Source organism: Equus quagga, chromosome 14 (genome assembly GCF_021613505.1).
Source record: "Equus quagga isolate Etosha38 chromosome 14, UCLA_HA_Equagga_1.0, whole genome shotgun sequence".
Taxonomy (NCBI): domain Eukaryota; kingdom Metazoa; phylum Chordata; class Mammalia; order Perissodactyla; family Equidae; genus Equus; species Equus quagga.
Window position 1 is genome coordinate 84,753,856 of NC_060280.1, and position 20,639 is coordinate 84,774,494.

Consider the following 20,639-nt stretch of genomic DNA (forward strand, 5'->3'; position numbering starts at 1 on the left):
GCCTGGGCTGGTGCCCACCAGCCCAGCATCATCTCCCATGCCACCAAGCATGGGGACAGAGCCCCTGCCTGGGATGCAGAGAGTCTTTTCTTCCCTGGGCCATGGGAATGCCCCCCCCCCCCCCCCCCGCCATCACACAGAGAGCCGAGACCTGGACATGTCCCTGAGATACACTTCCCATGGAGCTATGAATGAGTCTCGAGATTCCGTCTGCATGCGCCCTGTCTGCTGTCTGTGTGTCGTGGCCTCGCTGCATGTCCACGCGGGCCGCCTGCCTGCCGCTTCTCAGAGGCATGATGTGGTCCATGCCCACCTGGTCCAGTCTGGGCCAAGCAGGGGTGGGGTAGGAGCCAGCAGCCCCAGCTGCTGTGGCCTGGACCCACTGCCTGCCTGCTGCATGTGCTCCTGCCATCGGCTTGCTCTCTTCTTTGGGGGCAGAACAGAATGGAGCCGTCCAGAAGAACTCTGGGGCAGGGCGAGGATGTGGGCCCAGCCTGGAAATGCCAGCTCTGGGGTCCAGTGGGCAGGGGGAGAGGGCAAGGCCTTGAGGCACCGGAGGGCCCCCAGGGCCTTCCCCACGGGCTACCACAGGAAGTAAGTGGCGCACTGGGACAGATAAGCCGCCTTAGCCGCTGCCGTCAGAGTTCTTTCTGGGGCTCCCGGGTGGGTGGGTCTGGCTCACGGGGGACCCAGAGGAGTGCCTGGCAGTGACAGGCCTCGCCTCTGGTTTTCTTCAGAGGCTCCTGCGGATGGATCTACCTGTCGCTGATGACAACACTGTCCACTTCAATTCTACCCTCATGGCTCTGATCCGCACGGCCCTGGATATCAAGATCGCCAAGGGTAAGGGCCGGGGACAGGAGCAGAGGGGCAGGACAGGGTGGAGCTGCGGCCTCGGAGGGGAGAGCAGCGGGCAGCCAGGGAGCCTCCTCCTTGCCTGAAGCCAGGGGAGCCACCGCCCTGCCCTCATCTTCATTTGCTCACCTGGTCACTTGCTCAGCCAACATCTCATCCATGCCTCCCAGACGCTGGATGCTGCTCCACTCATGGGGGCATGGCAGCTTACACTTCTGCCAGGGGAGGCCTCCCCCGGGAGGCTGTGAAAGAGGTGAGGTGGTGAGTCACATGGATACCTGTGGAGAAAGTGTCCCCATTGCCAAGCAAGAGCTCGACACCCAATGCATGTAAAGAGCCAATTATTATAGCATCAGCCTTTGGGAAGAGAAAATAGCTTTATTGCAAGATCGATCTGCAAGAAGACAGGAGAGGCATGCTCTCAGATCTGTGTCCCCAATCCAGGGCTTGGGGCGGAATTTATAGGATGAAGGGAAGGGTGGTCTGAAATGTAGAGACAGATGATTGGCGGTAAGGAGGTGTGAGGTCGTTGATGGTCTGTACCAATGTAGTCAAGCCCCATGGTTCTTCATAGGATGCGTGTTAACACAATTCTGGTGTTAGTATGATCTGAGGGTGGAGTTTTCAGCCTTTTGATGTCAAAAGGGTCACATGTCAGGCATTCACGCAGGCAGTTGATGGGTTGGTGGTCTCAAGCAGACTGAACGGGACAAGGAGTCATTTCTCAGTTCTTGAAAGACCACTCTTAATCACGCCGTTGATAAGATGAGGTTGGTCAAACTGTCCCCTTTTTGTTGTTCGTTCCTCAATCTTGAGGTATATAGGGTGCCTGCCACTCCAGCTTCTTCTTGCTGATAAGGGGCCTAGGTTGTTCCATCTCATTGATTCAGGCTCTTAGTAAGATGGCAATGCAGGTGGGCTCCCAAAGTTAGACCTATATTGTGTAAGAAAGTAACCAGGTATTTAATAAAAAGTGTTTCTAGAGGGGCTGCCCCCAGGGTCGAGTGGTTAAGTTCATGTGCTCCGCTTTGGCAGCCCAGGGTTTCACTGGCTTGAATCCTGGACACAGACCTAGCACCACTCATCAGGCCATGCTGAGGCAGCATCCCACACAACAGAACTAGAAGGACCTACAGCTAGAATCGATAGCAATGTACTGGGGGGCTTTGGGGAGAAGAAAAAAGAGACAGATTGGCAACAGATGTTAGCTCAGGTGCCAATCTTTTTTAAAAAGGGGGCATTTGTAGAGAAATAAAAAGAAAAACAAGGTTGATGGTTGTAGCAAATTATAAACTAGTTCTTGAGCCCATAAGGCAGCCAATTAAGATTTCTAGATGTCAGGGTCGAAACACCTTTTGCAGATTGAAATGTCTCTCATGTCATCAGGCTTTTGGGTATCTTACACAGCAACAGACATGAATCTCTCTTATGCTTATATCAAGTTGTCCAGCTTCAGTTTGCAAGATTTCAGGAAAAAGGATAGTTTCAGTTCTCAGTGATTCAAAGTGAAGATGAGAGAAAAATTCCAAAACATTAGTTTGGAGATTTGTAGACAGCTATTTGAGGAGACTAGAGGAATTCAGGATCCAGTCCAGTTTACAGAGAGAAAACAGAAGCCTCAAAGACAGAACTAGGATCTAATATCCACAAATGTGTATTATAGTTTCTACTGAAATACAATTTTTTTCTCTAAAATCACCCTCATTTTTACCAAAGATAGCCAAACTAGGACTAATTGGTTGGCAAAATAAATCTAGTGTCAATAAGCTTGGCCGGTTATTTACATAAGTGCAGGAAGAATAGCCATTGATCATATGGGCTCTTTTAAATCTACTTTGCTGGAACTTTTAATAAGGAATCTCAGATTGAACTTTAAAGGCCTCTCAAGGCCAGGAAAGCCAAGCCTAGGATTTGTCATACCTACAGATTTGGGTGGATTTCTCTCTTCTCAAGGTCCCCAAAATATCCTGAGGGTCTTGCACCTGCCAGGGAAGTGACCTTCTTTACCCACCTGGTAAGGTTGCCGGGCACCCTGTAAACAAGGTATCAGGCCAGTATTTCCAGGTGGCTTTATTCCGTAAAGTCAGTCTTTGTTCCTCAAAGCTGTATGGTCATATCTGAGTCTATGCATGTGTCTCTCAAATATGACATTCCAGTCAAAGCCTTGCTAATATCACCAGTGTTTCCAATTGTGTCCTGCTATAAGGGGAGTAGATTCTTATGGAACGTATGCAAATAATTATATTGCCATGAAAAAAAGAATCCTTACTCATCAAGAGTTTCCAAATTCTGAGGGATAAGGAAGGGAGAAAAAGATAAATGTTTCAATTCCACTTACAAAGGTATAATTTACCAAATTGTTGTAAGTCATAGCTAGCTTAAGAGAAAATAGAAAAAGGTGGAAAAAATAAGAAAAAAAGAGAAAAATCTGGAAAAAGATGTTAAAAAATCAGCCAAATTTCAAACAAAAAGTCATAAAAATTATAATTATCTGCATGAATTCATTCAGCGTCATGTAATCAATTCTTTATCTTGATCTTTTGTTAGCAGTTTTATGAGGCCATCAGCCTCCATTAGAGTTCTATAATTTCATACCCAGCTCAGTACTGTAATCTGAAGGTTCAACGGAAATCTAGAACACAGGTTTCTGTTCCATGAAATCCAGATCCTTTCCATGAATTTCTCTGAAGATGAAACATTTGCAAAAGCATCAGAGTAAAACAGTAACTATCTGTAAATGACAAAAGACTAAAAAATGGCAATTGACAAAGAAACTTGTCTATTTCTATGACATACAACACTTTAAAATAATTAGAATTATGACTGATAACCAGGAAAGATCACGATTTTAAGAATGTTATATAATTTTACAACTTTTCTATTAATAACATTTACCCATGCACTATAACCTAAGAACGTTTATCATCATTTATTTGGTGATGCTTCCCATGTAATTTAGCGTACCAAGTAATACTAATTAGTTTAATATCTCCTTCTTTATAGAAAGAGAGACTAAATTCTTTGGGAAGTCCCAGGGCCCTTTTGGAAATTCTCAAAGTTTGAATTTGGGGGAAGTTTGTCAAAAGTGTCAAAAGGTTTTAAAACACTTGCACTTATCTTTCTTAATAAAATTAAAATATTTCCATTCCTTAAGTCTTCTTTACTGAAAACGTACATTTTACTTTCCCTGAATACAATGATGTTTTCCTTATTAGTTTTTAGTAGCTTTAAGCATATATATTAATTACAATTGTTAACCCTTACAGACTTTAATTTTTAGTGAAAACTTAGAAATAAGCAATTCTAATCTGTCTTTACATTAGCATTTTACAGTAGTGGCTTGGCACATTTGTAAATGGTTTTTACAATTTCTAGAAACATGCTACCTCGTGGTACAATCTTTTAATAAAATACAAGATACGTGTACGAATAGACTCAAGCATCTTTTAATTTCTCTTTAATACGAAGCCAAAAGTAGATAAACCTATATTTGCTCATTAATATCTAATATTATATCTTATGTGGAAATGACAGATATTCAATACATTTTATCACTTAATTTAACAAAACTCTAAGGTTTTAAGTTACCAAATGGTTTTGAAGTTATTTTAAGTACATACACCATAACACATAATTATTGTTAAAAAGTTCACCCAGAATTTTTCTTTTCACATCCATTTAGTTGTCTTCTTCCCAGTAATTACTAAGATTGCTTGTAAAACTTCATGAAACGTTAGACAAGGTTACTTATCATTTAAAGTTATTACTGTTGTTAATCAGTCTTGTAACAGAGATAACATCAGCTTATTTGACCAATAATCGTAGAATAAAGGTTGCATGTTAGCATCATAGCCGCCACTGATAATACTGAAGACATGTCCATTTCAGGCAAACAAATTTAAATGAGCTTTCATTTACCAAAGATTGTTTTATGTCACAGTAACTTCAAAGACATTTGAATTGGTTCCCATTGCATTTAAATAAGCACTTACTTTAAGCCAATTAAATAGAGCTCTTTTCGAAATTATACCATCCAGAGGTAAAAAATATGTATATCACTATAGACACACATACACAGAGGCTCCACAGCTGTTGTTTTAAAATTACTGCCTTGAATCAGGTACAGTAATACAAAGCTCACTAGTTACAAAAGAATAATTGAACCCAAATTTTATTTTAAGTTTTCTCCACTAATATTTATGGAGAAGACACTCAAGATGCTAGATTTTGGGTGAGGGCACTCTTATGGCCATTTTTTCCTTCAGTCTTAGGAATTGGTGATGGGCTAGAGAACAGTTCCTGGAGAGGTTACAAGCTTTTTGTGTGTGTGTGTGTGAGGAAGATTGGCCCTGAGCTAACATCTGTTGCCAATCTCCCTCTTTTTTCTTTTCTCCCCAGAGCCCCAGTGCATAGTTGTGTATCCTACTTGTAAGCCCTTCTAGTTTTTCTATGTGGGATCCTCCACAGCACGGCTTGATGAGCGGTGCATAGGTCCACATCCAGGATCCAAACCGGCAAAGCCTGGGCCACCGAAGCCAAGTGCACAAACTTAACCACGATGCACCTGGGCCAGCCCCAACAAACATTTTGAGATAAAGGAAATGAGGGAAATCTGAACTGCCTCTAGAGCTCCATTTCCAGTCTCGCAAAGATTGTTTTTAAGGACGGTTGCTCTTAATGCCTCAGAAATTGGATTGTAACTTAAATGACACTATAGGTCAACCTTCCTGTCTGACTGCATTGTCCCTAACTTGCTTCTTTCCCTCTGGGTGCTTAGTTTATTTTAACTTGGGGAAGAAGGCTTAAAAAAAAATCCTATCAGGCTCTGAATATCAGCTTCCAGTTTGGTTGAATTTTTGGTTGTAAGTTGCTAGATCCTTTCAAAAATCTTGTCAGGTTCCAGCCGGGGTGAAAGTAAGTAGTTGACAGTATTGAACAGCTCCATTGATCTCTAACGTAGCGGTTTCCCAGAAACCCTGCCAGAGTCTCATTAACTCTTGGGGGTGGATTACAGGGTGTCTGTAAAGCCGTGACCTAATAGGCTTCTCCTTCAGGCACTTTTATAACTTAACTCTTTCTTAGCTTTTTGCAACAAAACTTTCAATAAGGTTATTTTGGTGTTTTGAAGGCTTTGCTTTTCAGTGTACTTCTTAAATGATCCTATCTAATCGGGACATTCCTTCTAATGGCCAATGTAACTCCCCTGAGACTGGCGACAGTTTGATAAGACCCCAGCCGTGAACGGGAGAGCAGCCAGCATTTCTGTCTGACCATCTCTGACCGAAGAATGGGGTGCAACCTGCGCTTTTGTCTGACCATTATTTTGGGGCCTCCGTCCTGATGACTATTAAGCCAAGCTCTCAGGACACAAAGCAAGCTTAGAAAGGTCTTGCACTTCCTTGTAAATATTTGCAGCTTCCGGAAGCTTCAGATTCAAGCAATTGTGCCAGAAGGTGGAGCCCTTGACTCTTTAAAGATGTTCCTGGTTTCTCGGGTTGAAAGCTCAAAAGGAGCCAAAGTGGCCACTGCAATCATAAATCTTCCCGGGTTCTCCTCCCAGCTGTTCACAGTCATCCCCATTTTGGGGGCTTATTCCAAGGTGGCCACAACAAACAAGGTAATTTCTAAGGAGAATTTGTTGTGGCTACCGGGAACCTTAGTCCTCCGACAGCCGATTCAGTTTAGACAGACGTGGACACACGATGCAGTTGTAGGTAACACAGACCAGAAGACCAGCCGGTTCACCGGGAATTGTCCAGAACCGGAAGCAACTTCACGAGTGAGCCGTTTCTCCTGCCTCAATCGCCTCAGTGGTTCAGGCCCAAGGTTCGGGACCCAGCCCACCGGGATGCCCCAGAATACAAGCCATACTGATGTCTCCAGGCAACCAGACCCGAGAGACAAGGTGAGGGACGGGCGCTTCCTTAGACTGACTCACCCAGACCCAGAGATGTCTTGAGCTGGAAGCTTTTTCTTCTCCCAAAAGAGAAAAAGCACCAAGGGGCCCGGAGCTGTGCGGCGGGAAGTGGGGATCCAGCCAGCTGAGCTTCCAGGTGAAGCCATCTAGGCAGCCGCTTAGGGCCCCAGGCAGCAGGTCACAGGACCTTGTCCCTTCATGGTTGCCAAAAATCATTACCGAGCAAGAGCTCGCCACCCGATATGCGTGAAGAGCCAGTTACTGTGGCCTCGGCCTTTGGGAAAAGAAAAACAGCTTTACTGCAAAATCAGTCTGCAAGGAGCCAGGAGAGGCGCGCTCTCGGCCGTGCCGCCCTGACCCAGGGCAGGGCAGCCTGAAGTGTGGGGATAGATGACTGGAGGTGAGGAGGACTGAGGTCACTGATGGTCTGCACAAGCATCGTCAAGCTTCGTGGCTCTTAATGGGACGTGCGTTCACACAATGGTGGTGTTAGCCTGATCTGAGGATGGAGTTTTCAGCCCCTTGGTATCAAAAGGTCACTTACCGGGCATTCACACAGGCTCAGTTGATGGGCTGGTGGTCTCATCAGCCTGAACTTGAAAAGGGGTCTCGGTTCCTGAAAAACTAGTCTTAATTACGCTGTTGATAAGATGGGGGTCAGTTGAACTGGTCCTGGAGGGCCTGCAGTTACCCCTCAGGCAGAGGGACCAGCAGGTGCAAAGGCCCTGTGGTAGGAAGCCACTGAGTGCTGTGTTGCATTAACTTGCCCTCTGAGCAAGGGGAATACCGCACAGCATCCAGAGCAGAGGAGGAATATGACTGCACTCACTTTTAAGCAGCCTCCCTCTGGCCACAGTGAGGACAACAGACCAGGAAGAGGCCAGAGTGGAGGCCGCTGACATGGTCCAGGTGAACACAGGATGGCGGCTTAGACTCAGAGGGCATGCAGTATCCAGATTCTGGATGTTTCCTGGGACTCAAGCCAACCGGATGGCCGATGGAGCAGATGTGGGGCGTGAGGGACAGGTACAGGTCAGAGGGCAGGAGGTCGGTGCTGGCTGTGGTACGGGAGACACAGAGAAGTCTGATGGAGGTGAGCTGATGAGTCTTCAGGCAGGGCTGGAGATGTGAAGTCGGGAGACATCAGAGGCTGACAGGTTCTAAGCCAGGAGACTGGACGAGCACAAGGGCCGATCATGAGCCGAGAGACCCCGGAGATGGAGCCGAGGCCCCTCCAGCGTTAGCGGGGCAGCCAGGGAGCTGGCAGAGACCAGGGCAGCGTGGGGTCCAGGGAATGTCCAGGAGGAGGGGGGCAGCATGTCAGGGTCTGCCCAGCGGCCAAGGAGGATGAAGACCGAGAGTGACTGGTGGCTTTCGTGGCAGGTCACCACTGGGCACCTTGACTGGGGCAGCTCTGGTGGAGCGGTCAGGCCCCCGGCCTGGAATGGGGTTCAGAGACCTGACAGAGTGGACGTAACTCATCAGCGGACGGGCCAGCGGCATGGAGAGAGGCGTGTGGTCACCAGACAGAACGCAGTGGGAGAGGAGCTGGCGGGGGGCTGGCTGCACCATCCAGCCGAAGGCTGGCGATCGGAGGCTGAGGAGGCAGGCCAAGGCTCCGCCAAGGTGCAGCCACAGGGAGGTCAGGAGGAAGGAGGACGCCTCAGGGATGCGCGTTCCTCCCAGGGTCCTAAGGGGAAGCGAGGAGGAGCTGGGGCTGGAAGCGCCAGGGAGGCGAAGCTGGGAGGGGGGAGGCCAGCAGCTCCAGCGGGCGCTGCCCGGTGGCTGAGGGCCCATGGAGGACAGACCTTGTTGGAGCCGGGAGACGTGCAGGGGAGGTGACGAGAGCGGGAGGACGCAGCTGAGGGACAGGGGGAGTTGAGGGGTCCGGCCCTTGTCTGGCACACCGTGCGAGTTTCTTTCTCATGAACTAGTCCGAGGCGAGCGGCCCAGACAGTCCAGGCAGCGCGGCACGTGTCACCAGCAGGACCCGGGTCTGTGCGTCTGTGGCCCCACCCGGCCTGGGCTGTTCCTCATCAGTGTGCTGCATGCGGCTGCTCCGGGCCCCAGCCTGGGGCGGTGAGCACGTAGGGGTGCCACCGTGTCTGTGTAATCAGACGTGAGAGTCGGGTTTCGCGGGCCGATCCTGCCCTCCTCTCCCATCCTCACTGGAAACTTCAGCAGGCAACCTCCCGCGCTCCGAGCCCCAGCTCACATCAGCCAGCTATGCCGCGTGACAAACGGCCACAGACTTGACAGCAAAACACACACCCGATTATCAGATCACAGTTCTGGGGGCCGGAAGTCCAGGCACACTCAACCGGGCTCCCACTCGGGGTCTCACAGGGCCAAGACCAGGGCATTGGCAAGGCTGGGCTCTCCCGTGGGAGCTCTCGGGGGAAGCTCGCTTCCATGCTCACGCAGGCGTTGACAGAATTCAGTTCCTCACGGCTGTAGGACTGAGGTCCCCATTTCATGGCTGGTTTTTGGCCAGAGTTGTGGTCAGCCCCCAGGAGGATGTCTAATCCTTTATGCACTCCACATCTCTCTGATTTCTTCTGCCACCAGCTGTAGAAAACTCTGCTTTTCAAGGACTCCCCTGATTAGGTCAGGCCCACCAGATCAGCTCCCTATCTTACGGCCAGCAGACTTGGAACTTTAATTACATCTGCAAAATTCCTTCACAGCGATCCCTAGACTAGTATTTAATTGAACAGCCAGAACCTTGGGGAAGGGAGCAGCCTTAGGAGTCTGCCTGCCACAGTCCCCTCAGAATTCCTTTCTGACCCAGCTGCTGGGGAACCTGTGTTCAGGGCTCCCAAGACAATCCAGAACCTGGGCTCAGCAGTTCACTAGAAGGACTCGGAACCAAGAAGAGCGTTTTGCTCGTGGTTATGGCTTATTACAGCAGAAGCATCCAGATTAAAATCTGCAAAGGAAAAGGGGGCAGGCTGGTCCCTCCCAGCAGGGTCACGGGACAGTGCTTAATTCTCCGGCAGTGACGTGTGACAACATGTAGGAAGCCCTCCTGAGCCTTGGTGTCCAGGGTGTCTTGGGGGGTTGGTCGTGTGGGCACGGCTGACCTGAGTTCATCTCCAGCCCCTCCAGAGGTCACACTGATGCCACTTGGCCCAAGGCCCCCACCTTGAACCCCATCACTGGAGTAAACGATCTGGCATGCCCCAAGACCCCCAGGGAAGCAAGGACGCTCCTATCAGGCAGAACATTCTAGGGACTTAGAGGGACCCCCCCCAGGAGCTGCTCAGGGACCAGCCCTTTCTCTGCCATGTGCAGGGCTGCACAGCCCAGAACCACTGAGCTGTCAGAACCCCCTTCTGTGGGGCCCCGTAAGTCCAGCCTTTCTGGCACCTCCCGGACTCCCCACCTGAGGAGCTCAAGGACTCCCAGGATGTCCCTGCGTTCGGCCATCGTGCTTCTCACTCATTTCCCAGATGCTACCCAGCTCCCAGAGGGTCACATGCTCTGCATCTCTGAGCCAGAGATGCCTCCCCGTCCGGCCCTTGGTGAGGGCGCCAGGCCGCCTCCCCAGAGCCCCGCGGGCACAGCTGAGCCAGGCTCGGGGGCTGCGGACGGGCAGCTGAGGGCTGGGGGACAACGGTGGTAACGGTGACAACAGTGCAGCCATTTTAGCAGATGGGAGTCTCGGGCAGGCGGAGAGCAAGAGTGCACTTTGTTTTCAACAGCTCGATTTGCTTTCTATACACACCCAGGTTCTTTCCAGCAAGTGGGGTGGCATGGGGGGACGGGGCGCCCCCAGCCTTTGCAGATCCTCCAGAAGTCGTGCGGCCATTCTTACCTGGAGACCTGGGGGAGGGTGGGCAGGTCCCTCTGCTTGTCTGTGTCGGTCCCTCTCCTCTGTCTTCTGTGTGTCTGTCTGCCCCTCCCACCCCCCATCTGTTCTCTCCTCCCAGAAGAATCTCATTCTTGTCTTGGGGAAATCCCTCTGTCTTTGTGGTTCTTTTTCTTCTAGATGTTGTGTCTGGACCCCTGAATCCTCCCCCAGGGGACTCAGGCTGTGACCCTCATGGCCCCCGCCCTCTGCTCCCACGTCCAGGTGACGAGGGCAGAGGCGGCCACCTGCCAGCACAAACGCAACCCCGTGAGCCACCCCCAGCCCCGCGCTGACGTCCCGGGCTTGGGCGAGGGTTTCGTCCCTGCGCGCCCACCAGCTCACAGCCCCAGACAGTGGGGAGGGTGTGGGACAGGACTCGCCCAGAGCCGCCAGGACCGCACGTCCCCGCACCGGCCGGTGTTGCCCGCGCCCACGAGGTCCCCGGCCCTGGCGCTGGTGCAGGGGACCTCAGCTCCCCAAACAGGAACGCCTCTGCCATCGTCTTAGACAGGGCCGCTGTTAGGGCTAGGCCCCCGGGGCTGGCCCAGACTCTCGTCAGGACCCCACGTGCTGACCACCAGAGGCGCTGTCTCATCCATTTATCCCCCCAGAGACCAGGCGCCGTGGGGAGGTGGGGTCTGCAGTGGCCCAGAAGGTTCCGGGGTGGGCCTCGTGGGAGCTGAAGGGCTTTGACCTGCCTGACCAAGGGAGGGCGGCTTCCTGAAGCTGGTGGCCACGTCGGCCCCGCTCATTGAAGGAGAGCATTTACTGAACGCCCGCTGTATGCCTGGCTCTGTCCTCCGCTTGCAGGACACGGGAGCCTGCGGCCCTCGAGAGGCTGCAGAGACGAGGGGCAGACAACTCACGCAGTGAACGAGGAGAACACGGGATGTGTTCGCAGGTGGGAAGGGCTGTGGGAAAGTGGGGCAGAGGCAGGGGTTGGGGTCCAGGTCAGAGGTGAAACCCTGTCAGCGGTTCTCCACCAGGGGACATTGGCGATGTCCAGAGGCATGTCTGGTGGTCACATTGGGAGGGGGCTGGTGCTGCTGGCGTCTGGTGTGTAGAGGCCGGGCTTCGCAGGGCAGACCCTGGGACAGAAACTGTTCACAGAGGCACACAGGACAGGGTGAGGGAGGGGAGGACCCTCAGGCCCTAAAATCGGGGACACCACGGTTTGTGGGTGACTCATCCGTGGATGGGGGACCTCCTGTCCCCAGGAGCCCCAGTGGTAATAACTGTGCAGCTGGATGAGGACTAAACCTGGGGTTCGGCCTGAAGTGAACGCCATGACCCCAGCAGGGGGCTGTCGTGACGTCCTCTGAGGATGTTCCCTGCTGGTTCTCACTGGGGGCGATTGTGTCCCCCAGGGACACACAGTGCTGGGGACGGTTTGGGTTGTCAGGATTGTGCAGGACGGCCCACCACAAGAAGGGCCCGGCCCAGGTGTCGACAATGCTGCCTGCAGCCGAGAAGCCCCCAGACCCGTCACCTGACTCATGCCCAGAGCGGGTGCCCGGCCTGCTTGGCTGCCGTGACAGGATGCCACCGACAGGCCAGCTGAAGCCACAGACATTTATTTCTCACAGTCCCGGAGGCTGGGAGCCCAGGGTCGCGAAGGCGGCAGGTGCCCTCTCACCTGTGCTCACACGGCCTTCCCCGTGCACGCGCCCCTGGGTCTCCCCCTCGTGAGGACTCGACCCTCTTGGGTCAGGGACCATGCTCACAGCCGCTCACGACACTCTCACCTCCCTCCCGGCCACCTCCACGTGCAGCGCGGTGGGCTAGGGGCCTCTGCGTGAGCTTGGGGGACACAGCTCGGTCCACAACAGTGGGTCTTCCTTTCTCCACGAGAAGCAGGGAACACAGAAGCTGTAACAAGAAAGTGACTTTCTGCAGGAGCTGTCACACCCTCTGCTCTCCCTCCCTGTGTCCCTGAGAAGGAGCCACTGAGCCTGGGCACAGGGCTTGGCTGCAGCGGACACAGACATGGCTGTTCGTTGCAGCTGCTTCCCCTGAGGAAAGAAAACCATATGGGTTGGTGTAGAGGGTCTTGAGAGCCCAACAGCACAGGGCCTTTCCCAGGGCCTCCCACAATGGTCTTGACCTCCAGGCCTGAGTCTAGGCATCCCCCCTGCGCAGCGGGGCCCCAGCGACCACAGTGCCCCTGCCTGCTAGACTCCTCGGCCACCAGCACTGAGAAAGCCAGACCATGGAGCGCGCCCGCTAAGGGGCAAGATGTGGAATAACAACATGCAGTGATGTGTACGGAGAAGAGAAAGAAAGCAGGCGAGAGACATAGAAGGTGATGAAGGGGCCGTTTCCGATAGGGGGCCAGCTAGAAGACCCCTTTGATAAAGGGTTTGAGCAGGGACCTGAAGGAGGTGAGGGAGGGAGCCGCGGAGATATTTGTAGAAAGAACGTCCTGGCAGAGGAAGCAGCTGTGCAAAGGCCCTGAGGCAGGACCGTGCCTGGCGGGTTTGAGGAACGGTGAGGTCAGTGTGGTGGGAACAGAGCAAGCGAGGGGGGTCAGAGGAGAGGAGGGCAGACCTTGTGGACTTGGGCCATCAGCCTGGGTGAGGTGGACCACACAGGGCTCTGAGCAGAGGAGGCACGTGACCAACTCGGCTGCTCACAGGCGCCCTCTAGGGGCTGCAGGGGGACGGGGGACCCAGGCAGAGGTGACCACAGGCCCAGGCAGTTCAGTCCCGGTGGCCTCAATATCTTCGCTCCAGAACTGGATGTGAGCTTTTCCTGCACATTTACATTTAAAGGCCCCTCTGAAGGGTTTTTCCCCAAATAAAGGCCCACTGGGGGAAGGCGAGTGACAGTTCCATGAGGAGCCTGCAGGTGTCTGTGCTTTGAGTCCCGTCTGCTGAGAAGGAGAAGCTGGCCGGGGCCCCGGGGCTGGGCCAGTGGGGCAGGAGGGCAGGCGCCGGGCGAGGAGGGCTGGGGGAGTGGAGGCAGGTGGACGTGGGGCCGCGGGCGGGGCGGCTGTTCACCCAGCGAGCCCCAGGGTTTGGCTGTTAGGACACCGAAATACTTCCCTCGTGGCTGGTACCCCCCCCCCAGCCTTGGGGCCCTTGCTCTGGCCTGTCACCCATGTCGCTTCCGTACCTGCTGTGTGTCAGAACGGTGCCTGGGCCCGGGGTTGGGCTCTGAGCCTGAAGGAGGAGCAGGGCCAGGCCAGCGGAGCGGCCAGGATGGGTGAGAATGTGCCGCCATAATAAAGAGCCCCAAGGCCTGGACCCGACCAAGCTTCGTGCCACCCACTCCGTTATGTGGGAACTTCCCGGGGTGGCAGGGACTCTGCTCATTGGTCACTTAGATCCCGGGCCTGAGGGAGCAGCCATGGTCCCTCATGCCACCAGCCGCCGTGACAGAGGGAAGAACTCAGGAGGGTCCTGCACTGGCCCTTCAAGGCCCTGACCCCAGAGTGGCCCCTCGCCCTGCTCGCACCTCACTGGCAGGAGCTTGTCACCGGCCCTAGCCACCCCCGGGCCAGGCGGGCACACTCCTGCACCTGCAGGCAGGAGGAACCAGGGGCCGCTGGTGCGGAGCCTTAAAGACCTCAGGGCTGGGCCACGCCAGAGGGCACGTCCGTGGGAGGGGAGACTTGGTAGAGGGAGAAGCCCCTTCTATCAGGGCTGCCGCAGGGCGTCCCGGCCCCCGGGCTCGCCCCTGACCCGCGGGAACCAGTGGGCCCCTGTCATGACGACCCCACGGCAGACGCCATCCGTCTGAAGGCTGTGCGCATGTTCACTCAGCTGTCGTCAGACAGCTCGGCGAGGCAGGGACTGTGCGTCTCAGCCCCGTTTTGCAGATGGGGAAACTGAGGCACAGAGAGGTAGACGAACACTTGAGCCGTGCAGTTGGTAAGTGGGAGCCAGATTGGGACCTGGGCCATCCGGCCCCTCTCGATGCGGGACTGTCCCCCAACGTAGCCGCCTCACGGCCCTGGCCCTGCCAAGGACAAGAGCGCCTGGGGCCCGGAGACCCGGTGGGGACCAGGACTGCCGAGCGCCGGGTCGGCAGGCGGTCAGGGCCCCTTGTGTGCCCACGTTGCAGGCGGAGCCGACAAACAGCAGATGGACGCTGAGCTGCGGAAGGAGATGATGGCCATCTGGCCCAACCTGTCCCAGAAGACGCTGGACCTGCTGGTCACCCCGCACAAGTGTAAGAGCCCAGCCCGGCCCGGGCCCCCACCCACCTGGATGGAGGGAGGGCAAGAGCCGGGCGGGCCGGGCTGGGGACACAGGGCCCCGCCCACGGTGAGCTCGCCCTGTGCCCCCAGCCACAGACCTGACAGTGGGGAAGATCTACGCGGCCATGATGATTATGGAATACTACCGGCAGAGCAAGGCCAAGAAGCTGCAGGCCATGCGCGAGGAGCAGGTAGGGCCCCCCGCCCATGTCCCGGCTCTGGGGACGCCCAGGGCAGGTCACTGAAAAGTGGGGCCCTGCGAGGGAGACACGGCCTGGATTAGTTCACCTGCTCCATCAACACGCCCCGGGCGCCCACGGCATCCAGGTGCTGTTCTCAGCCCTGGGGGTGCGGCTGGGAGCCAATCAGACCAGAATCCCTGCGGAGCAGACATTCCAGCTGCGGAAACGCCAGCGACAATAGACGACTAAATAGCAAGGCAGAAAATAGTCAGTGCCCGCAGAGGGGTGAAATCGAAATGGGTAATGAAGGGAGGCCACCCTGAGGAGGTGACATCTGAGCAAAAAAACTTAAAGGAAGAGGAGAGGGAGTGAGCCAGGCAGACCCCCCGGGGGAAGAGTGCTGTGGGCAGAGGGAACAGCCAGTGCAAAGGCCCTGAGGCAGGACTGTGAGTTTGAATTTGAGGAACAGTGAGGAGGTTCATATGGTGGCGCACAGTGAGCAAGGGAGGTGACAAGGTTGGGGAGGTGCTGGGGCAGCTTACGCAGGGCCCGGGCCCATGGGGAGGTTTGACTCCTGCCCTGAGTGAGGCGGGAGCCACCGGGGCCCCTCAGTAGAGGAGGGGAGCAGCTTCACGCAGGCGTTCACAGGCTCCCTCTGGGGGCCGTGGGGGGGAATGGCTGGAGCCAGGAGACTCGGGAGGAGGCCAGTGCCCCGGTCCAGGGAGATGATGGGACGCGCCTCCAGTGGGGCCATGCAGTTGAGAAGGGAGCTAGTTCTGGATGGGTTTGGAGGGAAGAATCTAGTGGGCTGGCTGATGGATCAGACGTGAGTGTGCGTGTGTGTGTGCGCATGCGTGTGTGGGGGTGGGTGTGTGCTGGGGGCTGTAAGAACTCCTGGGATTTCATGGGTCAGGGGGCTGAGCGTCCCCTCCGCAGCCTCCTGCTGTCCCACTGCGGCCTCAGGCCCCTGCCCCCGGCCCCCGGCTCGGCTGGTACACACACACTGCCCTCTGCCCCTCCAGAACCGGACACCGCTCATGTTCCAGCGCATGGAGCCGCCGTCCCCGACGCAGGAGGGGGGGCCCGGCCAGAATGCCCTCCCCTCCACCCAGCTGGACCCAGGAGGAGGCCTGTGAGTGTCGCTCTGGCCGGGAGGCAGAGATGGGGGGCTGGGGCACCCAGGGAGTGCCCACCGCCACCCTGGCCTCTGTCCCCCACACAGGATGGCTCACGACAGTGGCCTCAAGGAGAGCCCGTCCTGGGTGACCCAGCGAGCCCAGGAGATGTTCCAGAAGACGGGCACCTGGAGCCCAGAGCGGGGGCCCCCCGCCGACATGCCCCACAGCCAGCCCGACTCCCAGGTGCCTCTGTCCCCCCACGGCCCCTGGGCTCCCGGGCCGGGCTGCACAGCAGGGAGGGTCTGGGCCCATGCCGGGCCCAGCACACACCAGGCCACCCTGGGGCCCGAGGCCCAGGCCCCGGGACTCACCTGCCTCGCCGTCTGCCCGCAGTCTGTGGAGATGCGAGAGATGGGCAGAGACGGCTACTCGGACAGCGAGCACTACCTCCCCATGGAAGGCCAGGCCCGGGCCGCCTCCATGCCCCGCCTCCCCGCCGAGAACCAGGTGAGGGCTTTCACCCTCCGCCCGGCCGCCCACAGGGCTCGAGCCTGGGGCCGCCTGCGCCCACCCCTCCTGGCCACAGCTGGAGCATCCGGAGGCCTGGGCCTCGGAGCCACCCCCTCAGTGGAGGGCAGAGAGGGGAAGGGGGTCCCTGGGGCCAGAGTCTGGCAGCCACTGCCAAGTGGACCGTCTGCCCTGCCCGCAGTGCCGGGGCCGGAGGATGTGGAGGGCTGTGGGAGGGAACCTGTCAGGCCGGGGTGAGAGCCGCAGTCGGGAACATGCACACACGCGCGTGCACATGCACACGTGTGCCCATTCCCACGCACACGTGCATGCACACAGGAGTCTGCTCGCGAGCGCTTGGCGGGTCCTAGGACCTGGCAGCAGAGTCCGGGGTGGGTGGGCCTGGGGCAGCTGGGGCATGTCCTTCTGTCTGGTCTCTGTGGGGGCCGCTGGGGAGGAGCAGCTGTGTGCGCCTGATGTGTGTCTGCGTGTGGCTGCTTTCCCCAGCTGCAGGGTCCCTTTGGTGATGGGTGGGGGGTGCCGCTGCCCCAGGCCCTCGGGGGCAGGGGCCAGAAGCCAGAAGCATGGCTGGCTGGCTGCCCACCCGGACTGCGAAGCGGGGCAGCGTGTCTGGCTGTGGCCGGCTGCCCGTGTGCTGTGCTGGGCGTCTGCACGGGGCGGAAGGCTGTGCTGTGTGTGGCTGGGCCAGGGGGCCCAGGGGCCTGGCCTGTGGCTGCTGGAGACTTGAGTGGGAGGCGGCCAGCCTGCATGTGGCTGCCCAGCCCTACCCTGCCGGGCTGGCCCCCCCTCCAAGCACTGAGCTGCTGGGCCCCAGGAGAGGGTGGGGACAAGCCCAGCTGACGGCCACCACCCAGAGCTTTGCGTGTCAGCCGAGCCAGGGCTGGGACGCACTGCATGAGGCAGAACCCGCGGCCAGGGGCCTGCGGCCGCGCTGTCCCACCTGTCAGTCATGTGCCTCTGCCATCTGTCTGTCTGTGGTGTCTCCTGTCTGTCTCCTCTGTGCCCCTGGGAGGACGGCCAGCCGGGCCTGGGTCACCCACGGACAGGAACTTTAACCTCTCCCCCCCTTCAGGTTCCCCTCCCAGAGCCTGGCATCTCCCCCATGTGCCATCTCCGCCTGTCCCTCGGGGCTTTTATATTTATTTTCTTCTTTCTGTTTTTTCTGTGTGCACCATCCCGTGGGGCTGTGACAGAGGAGAAGGGGCCGGCCACGTGGGAATAACCTCAGTGTATGTACCCTGCCCGCCGCCCAGCTGGGCTCCGGCCCCCTCTTCCCGCCCACCCCCCCTCGGGGGAGTCCTGTCATCTCTCACCTCCCCGTGGAGCCATCCTCTGTGCTGTATTCCTGTGTGCCCTGGGGGCCTCCTGGCCCCCTCCACCTCTCCACTCCTCTGTCTTCAGAGCCCCCAAGCGGGGGGCCATCTTCCAAAAAGGCTGACCTGCAGCCCCACCAGCCACTCTTTCTCAGGGGCTGGTTCCCCTGACCCTCTGGTCCCGCAGCCCTGTGTCCCTGAAATCTGCTGCCTTGGGCAGTGCCACCAGCCGCTCAGCCGGGCCGGGCCTGGGGGACGTTGGCCATCTTCTCCTGTCCCGGCCGCCGACAACCACAGGCCCCCTCTCGCCACCCCCCGAGCCGGGGCCGCGGCTCATGCAGGCTCCCGGGCTGCAGGCCAGGGGTGAGAGGAGCAGGTCCCGGGGGCCTCGAATGCCAGGGGGCGCCCTCGAGGAGCCAGACTCGGGCAGGCAGGAAGGCGCAGCCCAGCTGGTCCGGGCGGACAGCAGGCTGGGGTGCCGGGCGCGCAGCCCTGAGCCCGGAGGAGGCCGACAGCTGGGAGGCAGTGGCCTCCCAGCCCCTAGAGAGCGGGCGGGGCCGGGACGGGGAGGAGGGCAGGGGGAGGGCGGAGGGAGGTCGAGAGGAGGGCGGGGGGTGAGGGGCGGGGCAAGGGCACGGGAGGGCGGGGCGAGGGCACGGGAGGGCGGGGCAGGGGCAGGGCGAGGGCAGGGTAGGGTGGGCGGGGAGAGGGCGGGGCCGCACTGCCCCCGGCCCCCATGTGCGCACTCTGGGTGGAGGAAGCTCCTCCCTTCAACCAACCTACATGTCCCCTGGCTGGACCCCCAGGGCCCGGGCACCCCCAGGGGTGGTCCTGAGATGCAGCAGGGGTGAATCAGTTGGGGCCTCAGGGCGCGAACCCAGGATGGACCTGGCAGGGGAGAGAGTTCCCCCTGGATGTCACTGCCGACCGAAGGGGCGGGACGGACCGGGACCGCTGGGTGCCAGCCGCTGACCGGCCCGCCGGCCTGTCCCCCGCAGACCATCTCAGACACCAGCCCCATGAAGCGCTCGGCCTCCGTGCTGGGCCCCAAGGCCCGGCGCCTGGACGACTACTCCCTGGAGAGGGTGCCGCCCGAGGAGAACCAGCGGCACCACCAGCGGCGGCGCGACCGCGGCCACCGCGCCTCCGAGCGCTCCCTGGGCCGCTACACGGACGTGGACACAGGTGGGCACCAGGCAGCCGCGTCTGTAGCAGAAGACGTGGAGCGGGGCAGAGGGGAGACACTGAGGGAGGAAGGAGAGGCCTGGACCCAGGGGACTGAGCCAGGCTGGCCACTGCTGCCCAGAGCCTGGACGCCGACCCGCGCTGCCCGCCGTGCCCCCCTTGGTCCGGGGAAAGGCGTCCCGCTCTAGGGCCTGCTGCGCGCCCCCCGCCTCCCCATGGCCATCTGTCCGTCTGTCTGACCCCCCCCGGCGCAGGCTTGGGGACGGACCTCAGCATGACCACGCAGTCGGGGGACCTCCCGCCCAAGGAGCGGGACCAGGAGAGGGGCCGGCCCAAGGACCGGAAGCACCGGCAGCACCACCACCACCACCACCACCACCACCCGCCGCCCGCCGACAAGGAGCGCTTCGCCCCGGAGCGGCCCGAGCACGGCCGGCCGCGCGCCCGGGACCAGCGCTGGTCGCGCTCGCCCAGCGAGGGCCGAGAGCACATGGCGCACCGGCAGGTGGGTGCGGCGGGCGCCCCGACAGCTGTGCCGCAGCTGTGACCTCTGCCCCCCGCCCCGAGGGGCCCTCCCAGCCGGCCCGGCCTCGGTGGACGCTGCCCCGCCCCCGCCCCCGCCCGCAGCCGCTGCCTCTTTGGTTGGACCTCGTTTGCGCTCCCGCCGGCGGCCTCACCGCGCACGCGCGCGCACGCTGCCTCCGCTTGCCTTTAACCCGGCTTCCGTTTTCCTTTCGATTATGATTTCTGTCCTCTGGACGCTGTGAGTAATTCTTGAAACTTCTGCTACTTTAACCCCGAAACTTACAAAACTCCCTTTCTCATTTCTCTTTTCACTTTGTTGTGTTGGTTTTTGACTTCCCCCTCCCTCCTTGTCTCTCTCCTCCCCTCCTCCTTACCCTCTTCACCCTCCTCCTCCTCCCCCTCCTCCGCCTCGCCCTCCTCCTCACCATCCTCCTCCTCTCACCCTCTTCATCCTCCTCCTCGCCCATCTCCTCCTCCCCCTCCTCTTCACTCTCTCCCTTCTCCCCCTCCTCCTTCCTGTGGCTGTTGCTTTTCTCCTCGTTTTCCATTCAAACGCCCTGTGTCCCCCTCTCCCCCTCCTCCTCCCGGCCCCTCCCCTGTCCCCTTTGGTTTTCCTTCGCCCCCTCCGCTCCTCTCCTCTGTCTCCTCCCCCGTCTCCCCCGGTTGATTTTGTTGTATCTTTTTTTTTGATTTCCTTTGTTTCAATTTTCGTGTAGGGCAGTAGTTCCGTAAGTGGAAGCCCAGCCCCCTCAACATCTGGTACCAGCACTCCGCGGCGGGGCCGCCGCCAGCTCCCCCAGACCCCCTCCACCCCCCGGCCGCACGTGTCCTACTCCCCCGTGGTCCGGCCGGCCGGCGGCGCGGGCCCCCCGCAGCAGCAGCAGCAGCAGCCCCCGGCGGCGCGGCCGGCCCGGGCGGTCCCCGGCGGCGCGCGGAGGTACCCGGGGCCCGCGGCCGAGCCC

At 57.9% G+C, this 20,639-nt stretch overlaps 1 protein-coding gene across 1 annotated transcript in view; it reads left to right on the forward strand.

Moving 5' to 3' along the window:
• CACNA1A (calcium voltage-gated channel subunit alpha1 A) overlaps positions 1-20,639 on the forward strand; it is a 199,242-nt gene that overhangs the window by 178,041 nt on the left and 562 nt on the right. The window contains exons 40-49 of the mRNA XM_046638279.1: positions 738-843; positions 14,691-14,798; positions 14,917-15,017; positions 16,031-16,140; positions 16,231-16,369; positions 16,520-16,633; positions 17,848-17,883; positions 18,966-19,152; positions 19,407-19,657; positions 20,394-20,635. Coding sequence (XP_046494235.1) covers positions 738-843; positions 14,691-14,798; positions 14,917-15,017; positions 16,031-16,140; positions 16,231-16,369; positions 16,520-16,633; positions 17,848-17,883; positions 18,966-19,152; positions 19,407-19,657; positions 20,394-20,635 — 1,394 coding nt within the window. The remainder of the gene's footprint in view (positions 1-737; positions 844-14,690; positions 14,799-14,916; positions 15,018-16,030; positions 16,141-16,230; positions 16,370-16,519; positions 16,634-17,847; positions 17,884-18,965; positions 19,153-19,406; positions 19,658-20,393; positions 20,636-20,639) is intronic.